The sequence below is a fragment of the Nyctereutes procyonoides genome, unplaced genomic scaffold (assembly GCF_905146905.1).
Source record: "Nyctereutes procyonoides isolate TBG_1078 unplaced genomic scaffold, NYPRO_anot_genome, whole genome shotgun sequence".
Classification (NCBI taxonomy): domain Eukaryota; kingdom Metazoa; phylum Chordata; class Mammalia; order Carnivora; family Canidae; genus Nyctereutes; species Nyctereutes procyonoides.
Genome location: NW_026575140.1, coordinates 6,926,438 through 6,940,969, shown reverse-complemented (window position 1 = coordinate 6,940,969; position 14,532 = coordinate 6,926,438). Strand labels below are relative to the sequence as shown.

At 45.4% G+C, this 14,532-nt stretch overlaps 1 protein-coding gene across 1 annotated transcript in view; it reads left to right on the top strand.

Annotated features, from left to right (window-relative positions):
- Positions 1–14,532, top strand: part of KCTD19 (potassium channel tetramerization domain containing 19) — a 32,216-nt gene that overhangs the window by 12,520 nt on the left and 5,164 nt on the right. Inside the window, exons 3-8 of the mRNA XM_055304814.1 lie at positions 6,982–7,132; positions 7,928–8,119; positions 9,315–9,446; positions 11,303–11,513; positions 12,651–12,811; positions 14,086–14,189. Coding sequence (XP_055160789.1) covers positions 6,982–7,132; positions 7,928–8,119; positions 9,315–9,446; positions 11,303–11,513; positions 12,651–12,811; positions 14,086–14,189 — 951 coding nt within the window. The remainder of the gene's footprint in view (positions 1–6,981; positions 7,133–7,927; positions 8,120–9,314; positions 9,447–11,302; positions 11,514–12,650; positions 12,812–14,085; positions 14,190–14,532) is intronic.

The following is a 14,532-nucleotide window of genomic DNA, read 5'->3' as shown; positions in this document are numbered from 1 at the left end:
TTTTTAACTTGCTGTTTCTTCTTCCTAGAATGTTCCCCTTTTAAGATTTACCCTAAATGTGGTCCAAGGGAAGCCAACCTGACATTTCCAGGCAGAGTTTTTATTTCTCTGCTCTCAGAGTTAATTCCTGTCACCTATCAATGCTATTCTGTTTGGATCAGGTATTTATATATCTTTCTCCTACACGAGCCTGTATTTCTAGCATCTCGTAGTACCCAGCCTGTAACAGGTATTTATTTATTTATTTATTTATTTAAAGTTTAATGTGTGTTTTTTTAATTTAAAGATCTTATTTATGTATTTATTCATGAGAGACACACAGAGAGAGGCAGAGACACAGGCAGAGGGAGAAGCAGGCTCCATGCAGGGAGCCTGATGTGGGACTCGATCCCAGAACCCACCCAGGGATCACACCCTGAGCCATAGGCAGATGTTCAACCACTTAGCCACCCAGGTGTCCCTGTAACAGGTATTTAATAAACATCCACTGAATGAACATTTAGTGATGTACCCAAGATGACCTATGAAGGTTGAATCTACTTCTGCAGGGTCAGAGAATTGGAGCTGGCAGTGGAGGGGCAGGTTTGAGATGCTGATAGTTGTGTCTTATTTGCTTCTTTGACTGATGGCAGCTGTTTTGCACATCCTTTTGTTTTACTAGCTTGCTTCCTTGAGCTTCAGATTGATGCTGGCCTTCCTCGTTTTTACAAGGCAGCTGGAGATTTTCAGGCTCCTCTCAGCTCCTTCTAACAGCCTACATCAGAGCATAAGGCATCTCTGAGTCCTGGTTCTGCTTTGGAAAACCTCTGTTAAGTCCCAAAACTCTTCCAGTAGTGCATTTGTCAGCCATCTTTTGGCAACCACACCTACACATGTGCACATTTGGGCCCATGCCATTAATTTTACATTGTTTCTCACTGACATATTTTTTCATTACTATCTAGGCCAAAAGTAACATTAATTACCCTTGTGCTAGTAACTAGCCATCTGAATTTGGGTCTTTATTTCCCTAAAGAAATCCTCCCTCTAAAAACTTTCTGAGTCATAGTCTGTAAATAGTAAAAGTCATAGAAGTAATATTCAGGCAGATAGAAGTGGAATTGAAGTCCATAGAAGACTAGCCACATACTCTGTGGCAACTTCAGTCAACAAAGTCAAAGGACAACTGGAAGCTAGGTTCTCTGAAATTCTCCTCATTAATTCAATACTTCATTCATTCTATGAAAATGTATTAAAGGGTACCTCGGTGGCTCATATTGTTAAGCATCTGCCTTCAGCTCAAGTTGTGATCTCAGGGTCCTGAGATTGAGCCCTACATTGGGCTGCTGGCTCAGTGGGGAGTGTGCTGCTCTTTCTCCCTCTGTCCCTCCCCCTGCTCATGTACTCTCTCTGAAATAATAAATAAATAAATAAATAAATAAATAAATAAATAAATAAATAAATAAAATCTTTAAAAAATGTATTGAGATCCCACAGGTACTGTTGTGGGTGCTGCAAATACAGCAGAGATCAAAACAGGCAAGATCCTCATGGTTTTGGAGGGTATATCTACTAGGGGAGACTAGCAGATGGTAAATAAGTAAGTAGGTGTTATTGAGAACAATAAAGCAAGTGAGGGGGTTAGGGAATGTGTTTTTTGGATTCATATAGCATCTAATTGGCTTCCCATGAGTAGAAGGCCTTGTGTTTCTAGAAGTCAAAGCAAGGATTGACAGAGTTTAGAAAACAACCAAAGGCTCTTGGGCCTACTGCATACAGCATGACTCGACTGGCAGGAATTGTGATCTTTTGGAATTTATTTGTATTTTTTTCTAATATTTGCCAAACATACCTTTCTTGGAGAGAATGGTACAGTTCACACTTCACATTTGTAGAAGTAGCAAGAAATAGAGATTTCATATCGACAAAATAGATCATTCTCCCCTCAGCTAGTACATCTCTCAAGCTGATTGGACTGTCCTGCTCACCCACCCCACAGGATATACCTGGGTACCAAAAAGCACCTCTGAAAAGGGAGTCCAGGCCAGTCCTCAAACAGGTTGTTTTCTCAAGCAGATTTCCCTCCCTCAATGCATCTCTTTCACAATGACCAATTTAGAGTTGTTCAAGGGCACTATTGTTTCTTCCACTGGGGCAGAATTTCAGCATTTGAATCTGCAAGGAAAACAAATGGCAGGTTCAAGTTCTTCTGATGCAGTCAGCTTAGCATGGGTTTATTATTTTTTTAATATTTTATTTATTCATGAGAGACAGAAAGAGGCAGAGATACAGGCAGAAGGAGAAGCAGGTGCCTCACAGGGAGCCTGATGCAGGACTCAGTCCCCAACCAGGATCACACCCTGAACCAAAGGCAGACTCCCAACCACTGAGCCACCCAGGTATCCCTAGCATGGATTTCAAATGGTCTACCGTCTCTTGTAGGATCTCCCTAGTTTTGCTTTCTTTTTTTCTACTTCACCAATCAAGCCCAAGTCGAGACCTTTCATCCAGTCTTCCTGTCTCCCTCTCCTCTTCATCCTTGTCCCTCTCTCCCTTAGATCTTCCCTCTGGACTTCCCTCTGGACTCTAGGTCCCACGTTGGAATCACTCCCTTCACTGGCCTCTGAACTCTCTGGGCACTGCCTATTTTAATCACATTGCCCATTGGCTTTTCCTATGGTTTGGTTTTTTTTTTTTTTAATTTTAATTTTAATTTTTTTTTTTTATGATAGTCACACACACAGAGAGAGAGAGAGAGAGAGAGAGACACAGGCAGAGGGAGAAGCAGGCTCCATGCACCGGGAGCCCGACGTGGGATTCGATCCCGGGTCTCCAGGATCGCGCCCTGGGCCAAAGGCAGGCACCAAACCGCTGCGCCACCCAGGAATCCCTTTTCCCATGGTTTTGAATACTCAGCATCTTTCTCAATTTTTGTGAACGCAGTCTTCTCTGCCAGCTCATTTGGGGCTCCCTCATGTCTTATTTTGCTTTTCTTTCCAGAGGACTCAGTCTTTTCTCTATTTACATGCATTCTTTCATTTAAATTTTTTTTTATTTTTTATTTATGATAGTCACAGATAGAGAGAGGCAGAGACACAGGCAGAGGGAGAAGCAGGCTCCATGCACCGGGAGCCCGACGTGGGATTCGATCCCGGGTCTCCAGGATCGCGCCCTGGGCCAAAGGCAGGCGCCGAACCGCTGCGCCACCCAGGGATCCCCATCATTCTTTCATTTAACACAACAATTTTGAGCATTTACTACACATTAGGTTCTAGACTAGAAGCTTGGGATCCATTCCCCACCAAAGCCTGAAGGGATAGGCCTGAAACCAAGCCAGGAACCCACATAGAGAAGTTTGGAGGGGTCTGTGGGAACAGAGGAGGAGAATGACTTGCTCTAGCTAGGGGAGGCTCCAGGCTTTTCAAAGCAGAGAATGGAGGATAAAAGTGTTCTGGGAAGAGGAAATAGCATATAGAAAGTTGAGGGGGCATTACAGAACATGGTGTATCTTTGGATTTTATGGAGTTTAGTGTCACTGATGATGGGATGCAAACAGAAAGAATGGTAGGAGAGGATGCTGGAAAAGTAGTTTGGGATCCAACCACTAAGAGGAAGGAAATTAACTAACATTTATATTATTTCCTTTATTTTTTTTAAGATTTTATGTATTTATTCATGAGAGACACAGAAAGAGAGAGGCAGAGACATGGGCAGAGGGAGAAGCAGGCTCCATGCAGGAAGCCCGATGTGGTACTCAATCCCAGAACCCCAGGTTCTCTCCGTGAGCTGAAGGCAGACACTCACTCAACCGCTGAGCCACCCAGGCATCCCAATTTACATTATTTCCTTTAATCCTTACAATAACGTCTTCCAGATTTTACTATCTCCACTTTGCCTGTGAGGAGCCTGAGGTTTCTAAAGGTTAAGTGACAAATGGGAGGCAGCAGGTTAAGAGCAATGGTTAAGAGCATGGACTCTAGAATCCTGGGTTCCATTCCTAGCATCTCCACTTTTGGGGGGCAGTGTATTCTTGTTAGCTTCTTGGATCTTGTCTCTCATTTGCTAAAAGGGAGTGGTAATAGTAAAGTCTAGTTGGTATGTGGCAGTTGTGGGGGAGCATTAGGTGGATTCAGTTTACAAATGCCTGGGTTGTGGTGTCTGGCTGGCTCAGTCAGTACAATGGGCAACTTTTGTTCTTGGGGTTTGGGATGTAGAGAGTACTTAAAAATAAAATCTTTTTAAAAAAGTGCCTGGGCAATAAATGTCAGCTTTTAAGTGACCAAACCAGATTCAAACCTCAGTCTGTCTGAGTTTAAGGCTTTTGTGCTTTTTGTGTATATCCTGCTGCCTCTGTTGATTGTGAAGGACCTTGTTTGCAAAGCTAAGGAGAATTTGAATGCCCATTAGGTAGTCGGGAAGTCTGAAATTTTTTAAGATGGAGAGTGGTTTGGACTCATTTGTATATTTGAAATGTCACTATATGGAGAGGGTCTGGGGAGACCCGTCCTTAGGGAAAGGGTGAAGAGGGTGGAGCAAAGAGGAGGGCATGGAGTCATGGGGCTTGCTGGCCAACTGAGTGGAGACGGTGTGAATATCAGTCAAGTCATAGGGGCTTCCCTTTACCAGAGGACATATCGAACTCCACAGGCCAGCTTACAGAGCCCTTTACTCTCTCTTGTTTACTGCTCCACATTCATCTCCCTCTTTCCCTCAACCTCCATACACATAAGGCTACAATCAAGGCACAAAGACAGGTAGCCCAGTTTGTATCTCTACCTACCATCTTCCCACCTGTCCTGTCCCTCCTGTGCAGTCACCATTTTCTGTATCCCACTTAGTACAAATATCGTCACATTATAATATTATTATTATTAATTAATAATATTATCATTACCATAATCATCTCATTTTTACTCAATAATCAGGCTCATCCACTAATGCAGGCTCATCCACTAATATAATGCACTAATATAATGCACTAATATAATGTAATATTATTATTAATTAATAATAATTTGTTTTAATAATATTATTACCATCATCATCATCTCATTTTTACTCAATCAGGCTCATCCACTAATGCAGAAGCTGTTCCAGTCTTTCTGTCACCTTCCTGGTACCTCACTTTTATTTCTGTTTGCCTGGGCCAACTTCTCCCTGATACAGAAACCCCTCTCTCACCAGTTTCCCTCCTCAGGATTGCTGACAGCCTGATACAGAAGCTAAAGTTGTGTACAGTCCTGAGCAAAGAGGGACAAGAAAGCTTACCTTTCCTTCCAAAGCAGTGGAAAGAAATCCTAGGGTTCTTGGAGCTCCGGAAACTTCAGAAATTATGCTGGCTCTTACTTTAGTATATGTAAATTATTGGTTTTCTTTTTCCCAAGCTGAGAGCTACTTGAGTCAAGGCACAGTATCTGTGGCCCTGGAGATATACAAGCCACTTCTTAAATGAATGAATGACAGACTCTCTCCTGGTGTTTTACACATACCCTGTTCTTCCCTCTCATTACTCAGTGCTCCCCAAAAGCACTCCCCACGACCCAGACATCTTCCAGTCCTTCCACAAGTCCATCAGTCATCCAAAGTAAGGAAGATTCTCCCACTTAAGCAGTTATGTGGGTGCAGTTTATAGCCATGGCCACCAGAGGGCCCTTTCAAAGCTTGGGCTTCCTGTGAGCAGCTTCACAAGAGCTTTTTCACTTGTGTAGTTCAGATTAGAAGCAGGTTCTTTTAATAGTTTCAGACTGAAATCTAAGGTGTTCTTAGAGAAAGGCTCTTAGAGAAAAAAAAATTGTCATACCATGCCTTTCAAAGACTACTTTTCTAGGGGTGCCTGGGTGGCTCAGTGGTTGAGCATCTGCCTTTGGCTCAGGTCGTGATCCCAGGGTCCTGGGATCCAGTCCCACATCAGGCTCCCTGCAGGGATCCTGCTTCTCCCTCTGCCTGTGTCTCTGCCTCTCTCTGTGTGTCTCTCATGAATAGATAAATGGAATCTTTTTTTTTTAAGACTACTTTTCCAGCTATCTCTAGAAATTTCTAGGGAAAAATACTATTCTAGAGTAGGGACAAGAAAAATGAGCTTGATGTTATGATAATCTGCCCCTTGTTCAGAACTCTTGAGGGAGAATACCCAAGTGAAGGGTAGCACCAGCCCACCTCCTGCTCTAAGCTTCAGCCTGTCTACCTAGGGTACTTCATCTTATGTACCCACCCCTGGTCAGCTGCTCCTTCAAGTGGAGGAACTCTGGTTGTGGAAGACTGCTTCAGCAAGTCACAAATCTTTTAACCTCAATTGCGTCATCAGTAAAATGGGAATGCAGACATTTACCACATCTATCTCACAGAGCTGTGTCAGGGTAAATGAGTAAATGTATATGAAAGTGCTTTGAGGGACGCCTGGGTAGCTCAGCGGTTGAGCATCTGCCTTTGGCTCAGGGCGTGATTCTGGGATCTGGGATCGAGTCCCACATTGGGCTTCCTGCATGGAGCCTGCTTCTCCCTCTGCCTACATTTCCACCTCTCTTTCTGTCTCTCATGAATAAATAAATCTTTTAAAAAAAAAGTTCTTTGAAAAATGTAGTATCCTGTGCCACCTCCACTTCCCTGCTTAGGTCACATTCCAAGATTAGGATGAACACAAACAATAAGCAGATCACAGCAGTTATACAAATTGTTGAAGGGAAATGGTAGAAAATCTCAAGTTTTTAATGATTAAATATATATTACTCTTTAACCTTACATAAAATAAATTTCTATTAATCAGCCTAAAATTATAACCCAAAAGGATTATTTCAAAGATAAGAAGATAGTTATTGAAATTTTGATATCAGCATATCATCTTGTAGACCTAAATTTTTATTTTTGTGTGTGATTGACTAAATTTATTTCAACACACTTTACCAAAGTAAGTCACACACTATTTTTCCTGGTATTTTGCGCTAGAACTGGTAGATAATTATATGATTTAGAATTTTCAAGGCAGTAATTCTTTGTATCTAACAGACTCTAGATAATCTGAAGGAAGGGAAACACCACCTACGTGTACGGCCTGCAGACATACCTGTTGCTGAGAGAGCATCTTTGAACTACTGGCGAACATGGAAGTGTATCAGCAAACCCTCAGAATTTCCTATAAAAAGCCCTGCCTTCACAGGTATATACTCACAGGCTGACCTTTCCTATAGCCCACACCAGCTTCCCTTCTCACCCTAACAGAAGTGGCTTCCATCCAGAGAGTACTCTGATTTCTGAACTAGTTTTGGATGATCTCTCTACCTCCCCACTATCTCCTTTGATCTTGTACTGTACAACATGCCCTCTCTAAGCCTGCTTACCCACTGAAACTAAACATCCCTGGGATCAGTGAGAGCCACATTTGTTCCTTTGCATGCTGGCTCCACTTGGGTAAGGCTGGGCTGCATTCTCCACCCTCCTAGTAGTCAGAGAACTCCACCAACCTTTCAAGTCCCTTCTAACTACTACACAAGAAGTGTCCCAAAATGATCACTATATCTTGGGTAACTTGCAATATGGATTGGCCTATCTGAGACACCAGAACAGCCAGTCATGATTATTGATGGGTTTTGAGCTTCCAAGAGAGTCAAAAGCATCTATTTTGTCTGTGAGTTACAATGGTTGGTTTGATCAATTAAAAAGAACCAAATAGGTAACTTTGGGTTACCCCCAAAGTAATGACTTTGGGTACATAAGCTAAAATGTAACAACATGTCCTACTGCCCTTCATTGTAGAAAAAATAGATTTCTATGTCTTCCTCCCCACCATACTCCTGTGTGTGCTGTTAGGGCTACCTCTAGAGGGGAGGGAAAAGGAGGCACCTGGCACAGACCATCGCTGGGTTGATCTCTCCAGCTTCCTCCGGGACCGTGGGATCAGTGAGAGCCCTGGCCTCTGAGAGGTGGTGATACCCCTCTACACATTCTCTTCCAGGCCTACATGATAAGGCACCTTTGGGACTCATGGACACACCATTGTTAGACACAGAAGAGGAAGTACACTACTGTTTTCTGCCCCTAGACCTAGTGGCCAAGTATCCAAGCCTGGTGACTGAAGACAATCTGCTGTGGCTGGCTGAGACTGTGGCCTTAATTGAGTGCGAGTGCAGCGAGTTCCGCTTCATTGGTGATTGCTCTATCCTGGGGGTGGGGGGCTGATAGGGTCTATCCACCCCTCCCCATCCACACCTCATGGAGGCTCAGCTTGGCGCTTAGGGCCTTGGAAACAGCTGAAGTGGTGGAGGCATGACAGAGCATTCTGGAAGGCAAGCAGATTCCCGGCATTAGACTCCCATGAACCTCGGGGCTGTTTTATTCCCTGTATAAAGGGGAACTGGCAGCTGCCTGCAGTGATCAGGAGCCACAGGAGTTGGCGTGAAGGGCAAGGCCTTAAGCTGGGCTCCAAAGTCAGCTACTCTGTAGGTTGCCTTTATGTATCCATCTGGGTGGGCTCCAGGCCTTAGTTCCTCTCACCATAAAATGAGGAAGTAGGGTTTCCTATTCCTATTCCTTTGTTTTAAAGAATGGTCCCTACTTACTCTCATATCCACTAAATCCAGAATAAAAGAGAAGGAGGGTGTATGGTGAAAGGTTCCTCAGAATCATTGTAAAATTGTCTGCTTGAGCTCGTGGCCTAGGGAGGGAGGATATCTTCAACCCTGGACAGAGAGAACCTCTTTCCCTCCACACTCTGGTCAGGATGTGAACTGAATGAGCTCTTTGATTCCAAGATACTGCTGCTGCCTAGATGAACAGGGCAGGAAACACCCAAGTTGTACTGGGGCCCATATGCCTGGAACCCCAGCCATTCCTACTTTACAGTCACCTGGAAAATTGTCTTGATGTGCTTCTGAATCTCCAAGTTGATTCACACAGGACATTAGCATTGGCTCCATCTCTGCCTCCCACACTGCAATCCAGGCAGGGACAAACTGCAAGTGCCACCTGCCGGCCCAGCTCAGCTGGGCCATTCCTCTGTAAGCAGCAAGACAGACATTTTGGAATGTCCTGCTCTTGGGTCAAGACTCACAGGGTAAGTCTCGAAGTCACAGTTTGTTCACCAGGAGGGCCTGGCCTGGGATTCCCAGGTCAGGCCAAGGGAGGCCAAACTCATGGACTCAGACACAGGAAAACAAAGTAGTTTGGGGTCTTTCACCTTGAAACCACAGGCTCAAAGCTAATCTAACCAGGTATGTTTAGAACTTGTTTCAGAACAAGGAAAGCCTAGGATATGTTGCAGTACACAAACCTGCCAAAACCTGGACCTATGATTAAATCAGAAATAACCTCCTTAATCATTTTGTTTCCCTTTGCTTTTCAAGTGAATTTTCTACGCTCACAGAAGATTTTACTACCAGATAATTTCTCCAATATAGACGTGTTAGAAGCAGAAGTGGAAATTCTGGAAATCCCTGAGCTCACTGAAGCTATAAGGTTGTACCGGATGAACATGGGTATGTCACCAGGGGAGCCTTGCCTTCCCCTTGACATTCTGGGGCAGTCCAGGCTTGAGTTGGAAAAGCCAAGAACAAATGTCTCCCCTCCATCCCACAACCATTTTGGGCTTTAGGCAGTGGTGAAAGAGGCGGGTGTTTTGGCTGACTTAGAAGAACTATTTCAGACTGAAGCCCTGTGTGCCCCCTGTCTGCTCAGCGTCCCACTGAGCTGTAGATAGCTCAGCCCAGCCTGGGTGGGGAAACCAGGCTTGAGGATCCTAGGGAGGGAGGTTGGGCCCAAGCACAAGCTTCCCAGGGGTGTGTAGATCTGCCCTGCTTGTAGAAGTGGTGAGCAACTGTGAACTTGCAGCACCGGACTGACACTGCCATCCTATCTCTTCCAGGCATAGCTGGAGGGCATGGGAAACTCTCAGGCAAATTCTCCATTAGTGCTTCAGTTATCTCACCCACTCCCAAATTTCCTTGTTTCCCTACTTCACAACCTCTGGCTGCTGTGCCTGTCTCTGCTGTCTTCTGACACTTCCTAACTGGTCCAATCCAGGCCTTCATGCTCCCAGCCCTACCTCATTCCAGTTTCCTCCTCATGTTTTTTTAACTTGCCTTTTATCATCCCATTTCCCATCCTGCACATCTATGGAAGCTACTGTGGATGCTGCAAGGAGCTAACTACCCCAGTGTGACATGCTGAGAACGTATAGAACTTACACATGTGAAATTTGGCCTGTGCATCACCAGACATTTACCCATGGGAATAAGGTCTTTCCCTTTGCTTAGGCCCAGCTCTCCCAGTCTCCTCATCAGGCAAAATGGGAGTGCTATCCTATCTGGAAGTAGTGGCAGCCTGCAGCAGGTTTCAGAAGCCTGTTCCAGGGTCTTCCAATCCACTTAAGGTGGGGGGGGGGTTCAAATCCCTCCTTCAAGAGCTTCTCTTTGTCAGAGAACATGGTCATTGAGAGATGAGTAGAGCAGTGCCTGTTCCACAAGAGCTATGTGAAGATGGAGGGAAAGCATATTTGCAGCCAGGCTCTGCAAACAATGCAGCAGCCCTCAAATACAAAGCATGGTTTTTGCCTTTTATAAAACACATGACAAAGGGAAAACAGCTCTGGTAGCCTTGGAGATGGGCAAAGCTGCCCTCACATCCTAGCTCTGCCCCACCTAGTTTTGTGGTGTGGGGCAAGTACTTAATCAGCCTCTCAGGATAGTTTCCTCATCTGTGATACAAGGATGGCATGACCCCTCCTGTAGGGTCACTCAGAGGACTGCAGATGATCCATGAAAATCACCCAGCAGCTTGCCTACTGGGCCATTGTGGCCACTGGGATAGGATCCTATAGATTGTGCATGTGCCCACTGCAGAACAAGGTCCTGCCCATGAACCAGCAACCCAAGTACCCAATCTGAAAGTAACACTACATAGTTTGTCTCTGGGGAAAATTCTGCCCAGGAGTGATAGGAGCTGTGAATCTGAGAAGCTTGTGATGCAGATCAGGTTCTGTGCGATGGTTGCCAATCCCCCATGGATGATTAGAGCAGAGCTTGGAACTAAGGGAGATTCCTGCAGAGGCTAGAGCCAATTGGCTGCTCTCCTGAAATTTCTGAAATTCAAATGTTAATGATAGAGCAAATTAGCACCCCAACCCTACCTCCCAATAAATAACTTGACCTTTCAATCTAAGTATTTGAAAAATTATAGTGATTTTGAGAAGATCCAGATTTGGCTGTGCAAGGAAATTAGCTCCCTCTAAGCTTCTTTAGTACTAATTCAAGGCAGCAGTAGGAAGCAAAACCCAAAGCTTCCAATAGTTATGACCATGAGGGGTCTAGGAGTCACCCCATTCTCACCGGCACAGGTGGCTGTTCCCGGACCTCTTGTGCTCCCCCGAGCCCTGGGAAGGGGAACCATGCAGCAGGCCTGGAGTCTGTGAAGCCGTTGTACATGATGGCCCTGGGTCTGCTTGTCAAGTACCCAGACTCCGCACTGGGACAGCTCCGCATCGAGAGCACGCTGGACGGCAGTAGACTGTACATCACAGGGAATGGGGTCCTCTTTCAGCATGTCAAGTAAGGCCCTCTTCAGAGAGCAGCTTGGTCCCACTCAGGCTGGTCTTTGCCTTTCCTCGGGAACCAACCTGGGGCCCTGCCCATGAGCCAGAGGGAAGTAGTGTCCTTGGGGGCAAACTCATAATTTTTAGCTACACCCACCACCAACACTAAACTCAGGTCTTAGAGGAGAGTACAAGTGCCAAGTACAAGGGTTCCCAAGGTTCAAAGGCTTCAGTTGGGTTCATATTTCTGTTTTTTGCAATCCATTGCTGTTTTTAGCCCTCTTCTAGGTCTAAGATGACCAGGCCACAGTCACAACCCTCAGAGTGCTAGATACTTCCTCTGCCATGCAGATCTTTCTACAAAGGTCCTCCCCAACCCCAACCCTTGGGAGGCTTGCTAGATACACAGAAGGGCCAGAGCTGGGGGTGACCTCCAGAAGCAAAGCAAGGAAGGCTTCCTGAAGGAGGTGATACCTGGCCTTTGGCTCAAGGCATGAGCTCAGAGTGCCTCCATTAGTGCAGGAGCATGGACTCTAATCCTGTTTTATAGAAAGGTAAACTGATGTTCAGAGTGGGGCAACTCTCTTAGGGTCACAAAATATATTGGTACCAAAACTAAACATAGAAGTGGGTTTTCCTGAGCCCCTGGGAAGAAGGTCAGCCAACCCTGGGCATTTCAGGCTTTTGTGGCCCATACCACCCATCTCTCTCAGAGATGTCCCATCCCTGATATCATAGAGGGCAAAGACTAGTGCCTTTGGAGGCAAAGGGTTGATGTTCAGACCCCCAGCCTCTTTACTAGGCACACATGGTATTTGTAATCTCCCAAGACCATGGCAGGCTGCTAAACAGTAATTGAGATGTCATGGGCAGATACTTATGGAGGCAGAATCAGAGTAGCTGGGCCCTGGCCTGGCTTGTGGAACCTTAGGCAGAGTCTAGAAAATAGATCAAACTAGATGGTGAGCCTGTGTGTCCAGGTTCAGTCTCCTACAAGACATCACCAGATTTCTGGTTAAAGCAGGAAATATTAGTGACCAAAGGTTTGAGCCAGGGTGAGGAGCAAGGCATTCTAGATATGAAAAGTTGGCAGGCTGGACTCCCTTGGGGTGCAGTGCTGAGATTCTCTCTAACAGGCCTTTCCTCTGGGCAGAAACTGGCTGGGAACTTGTCGGCTGCCCCTGACTGAGACTATTTCCGAGGTGTATGAGCTCTGTGCCTTCCTGGACAAGAGGGATATCACCTATGAGCCAATGAAAGTGGCCCTGAAGACTCATCTGGAGCCGAGGACTCTGGCACCCATGGATGTGCTCAGTAAATGAGGAAGCTTCTTTATTTGAATTTAGCATCAGAGGAGAGCTTGGGTATCATAAAGGAAAGTCAAGACTGGCCAGGGCCAGGAACTAGATGGAAGAAGAGAGGAAAGTCAACATTTATAGGTTTTCCTAGAGGGAAACTTTCATGTTAAGGTACCCTTCCTCACCTCAAAGCCATGAGTAGCCTCTAGTAGTATAGACTGGGCAGTACAGACTGACCTCACTATGGGGCCACTGGGTCCTCAAGGGTAGGACTGCTCTGGCTCTGAGAGCTGACGTGCTGTGTTCATTTGATCCTCACAGCCATCCAGGGAGGAACAATCTCTGGGTCCGTTTAACAGACGAAGTAGAGACTCGGGGAAGTAACTTGCTCAAAGTACACAGTGACATCATGATCAAGCTAGAGTTTGAGTCTGAGTCCAAAACTAATTTTCAGCAGCTGTCTTATAACCTCTTAACAAAAAGTTTTAGATCAGGTTTCCACTGTATTGTCATTCAGCAATAGTCAACATTTATTGAGCACCCACCATATACCAGGAAAGAAGTAGACCTAATTAGGAGTATAGAAGTGAGCAAAATGGACCCAGTCCTCATCTTCATGGAGTTCACAATCTAATGATATTCCTCTTACTTAACTAAATAACCTGGTTATTTACCCTTTACTCATTACAAAGCTCATTAGAAACTGGTTCCCAAACATCAGACAAAGCCTAAGTCTAGTCCCCCAGAAAAACGGTCTTGGATTCATCTTCTCAAAATAAAGCCCCATTCTCCAGACATGGCTAGAAGCTTGGTCTCTATAGCAGTGACGATGATTTGATGAGATGGCAATGTGACATTTACCAAACTATACACACAAATATACAGAGGGACTCCTTTCCACATGAAGTTATACACCCAGCCAGAAACCAGAGGCAGTTGGCAATGCAGGTAGACAGGAACATTAGTCCAGCTTTCTTGAGAGAGGTGGGTGAGGGGAAGAGCATCAGTACCCTTGGGGATGAGATTTTAGAGGTCTCACCATTCCCACCCCCAGAGTCACCAGCTGACCTTGCAAGCTGCCATTACAAACCTACCTCACCACCCAGGAAATTGTATGGTGAGCTGCAGGGAAGGCCTGAGAGGAGTGGTGTCTAGGATTTCTGCTGCTCCTCAGAGAAGGCAACACAACCTAATGAAAATACTGAGTCTTAGCATATGATATTAACCAAAATGCCCTACCTAATTTCCCTTCTGGTCATGCGGTATGTTCCTTCTCACTGGTTTCCTTAGATGAGGAATGGATGGCAGAAATCACTGTGTATTCCCCGCAACAGATCATCAAAGTTTATGTTGGAAGCCACTGGTATGCAACCACCCTGCAGACCTTACTGAAGGTATGCTGGCCCCAGGCTACCCTCCTTTCTTTTGTGGCTTCTGTGGCTGAGCTGTTTTAGAATCTTGTCACCTGAGCCTCACAGAGCCCCTAGCACTTGCTTAGAATAAGACATTTGGGCTCCATGGCTGAAAATGCTCTTAGTATATGAGCCGCATGCTAGGAAGGTCCTCAAGAGTTTGGGTAGGGAGGAGACCAATCTGAGGGGTCTGGATCAAGCAAGATGCAGAGTAGGGTTACAAATGCCTTGAGAGGGTTATCTGGTCTAGAATCCAGCAAAACTTGAAGCAGGGATGTTCTTGTCCCTGGATGCTTGGCTCCCCATGATGGCTCCCTGTGGCTAA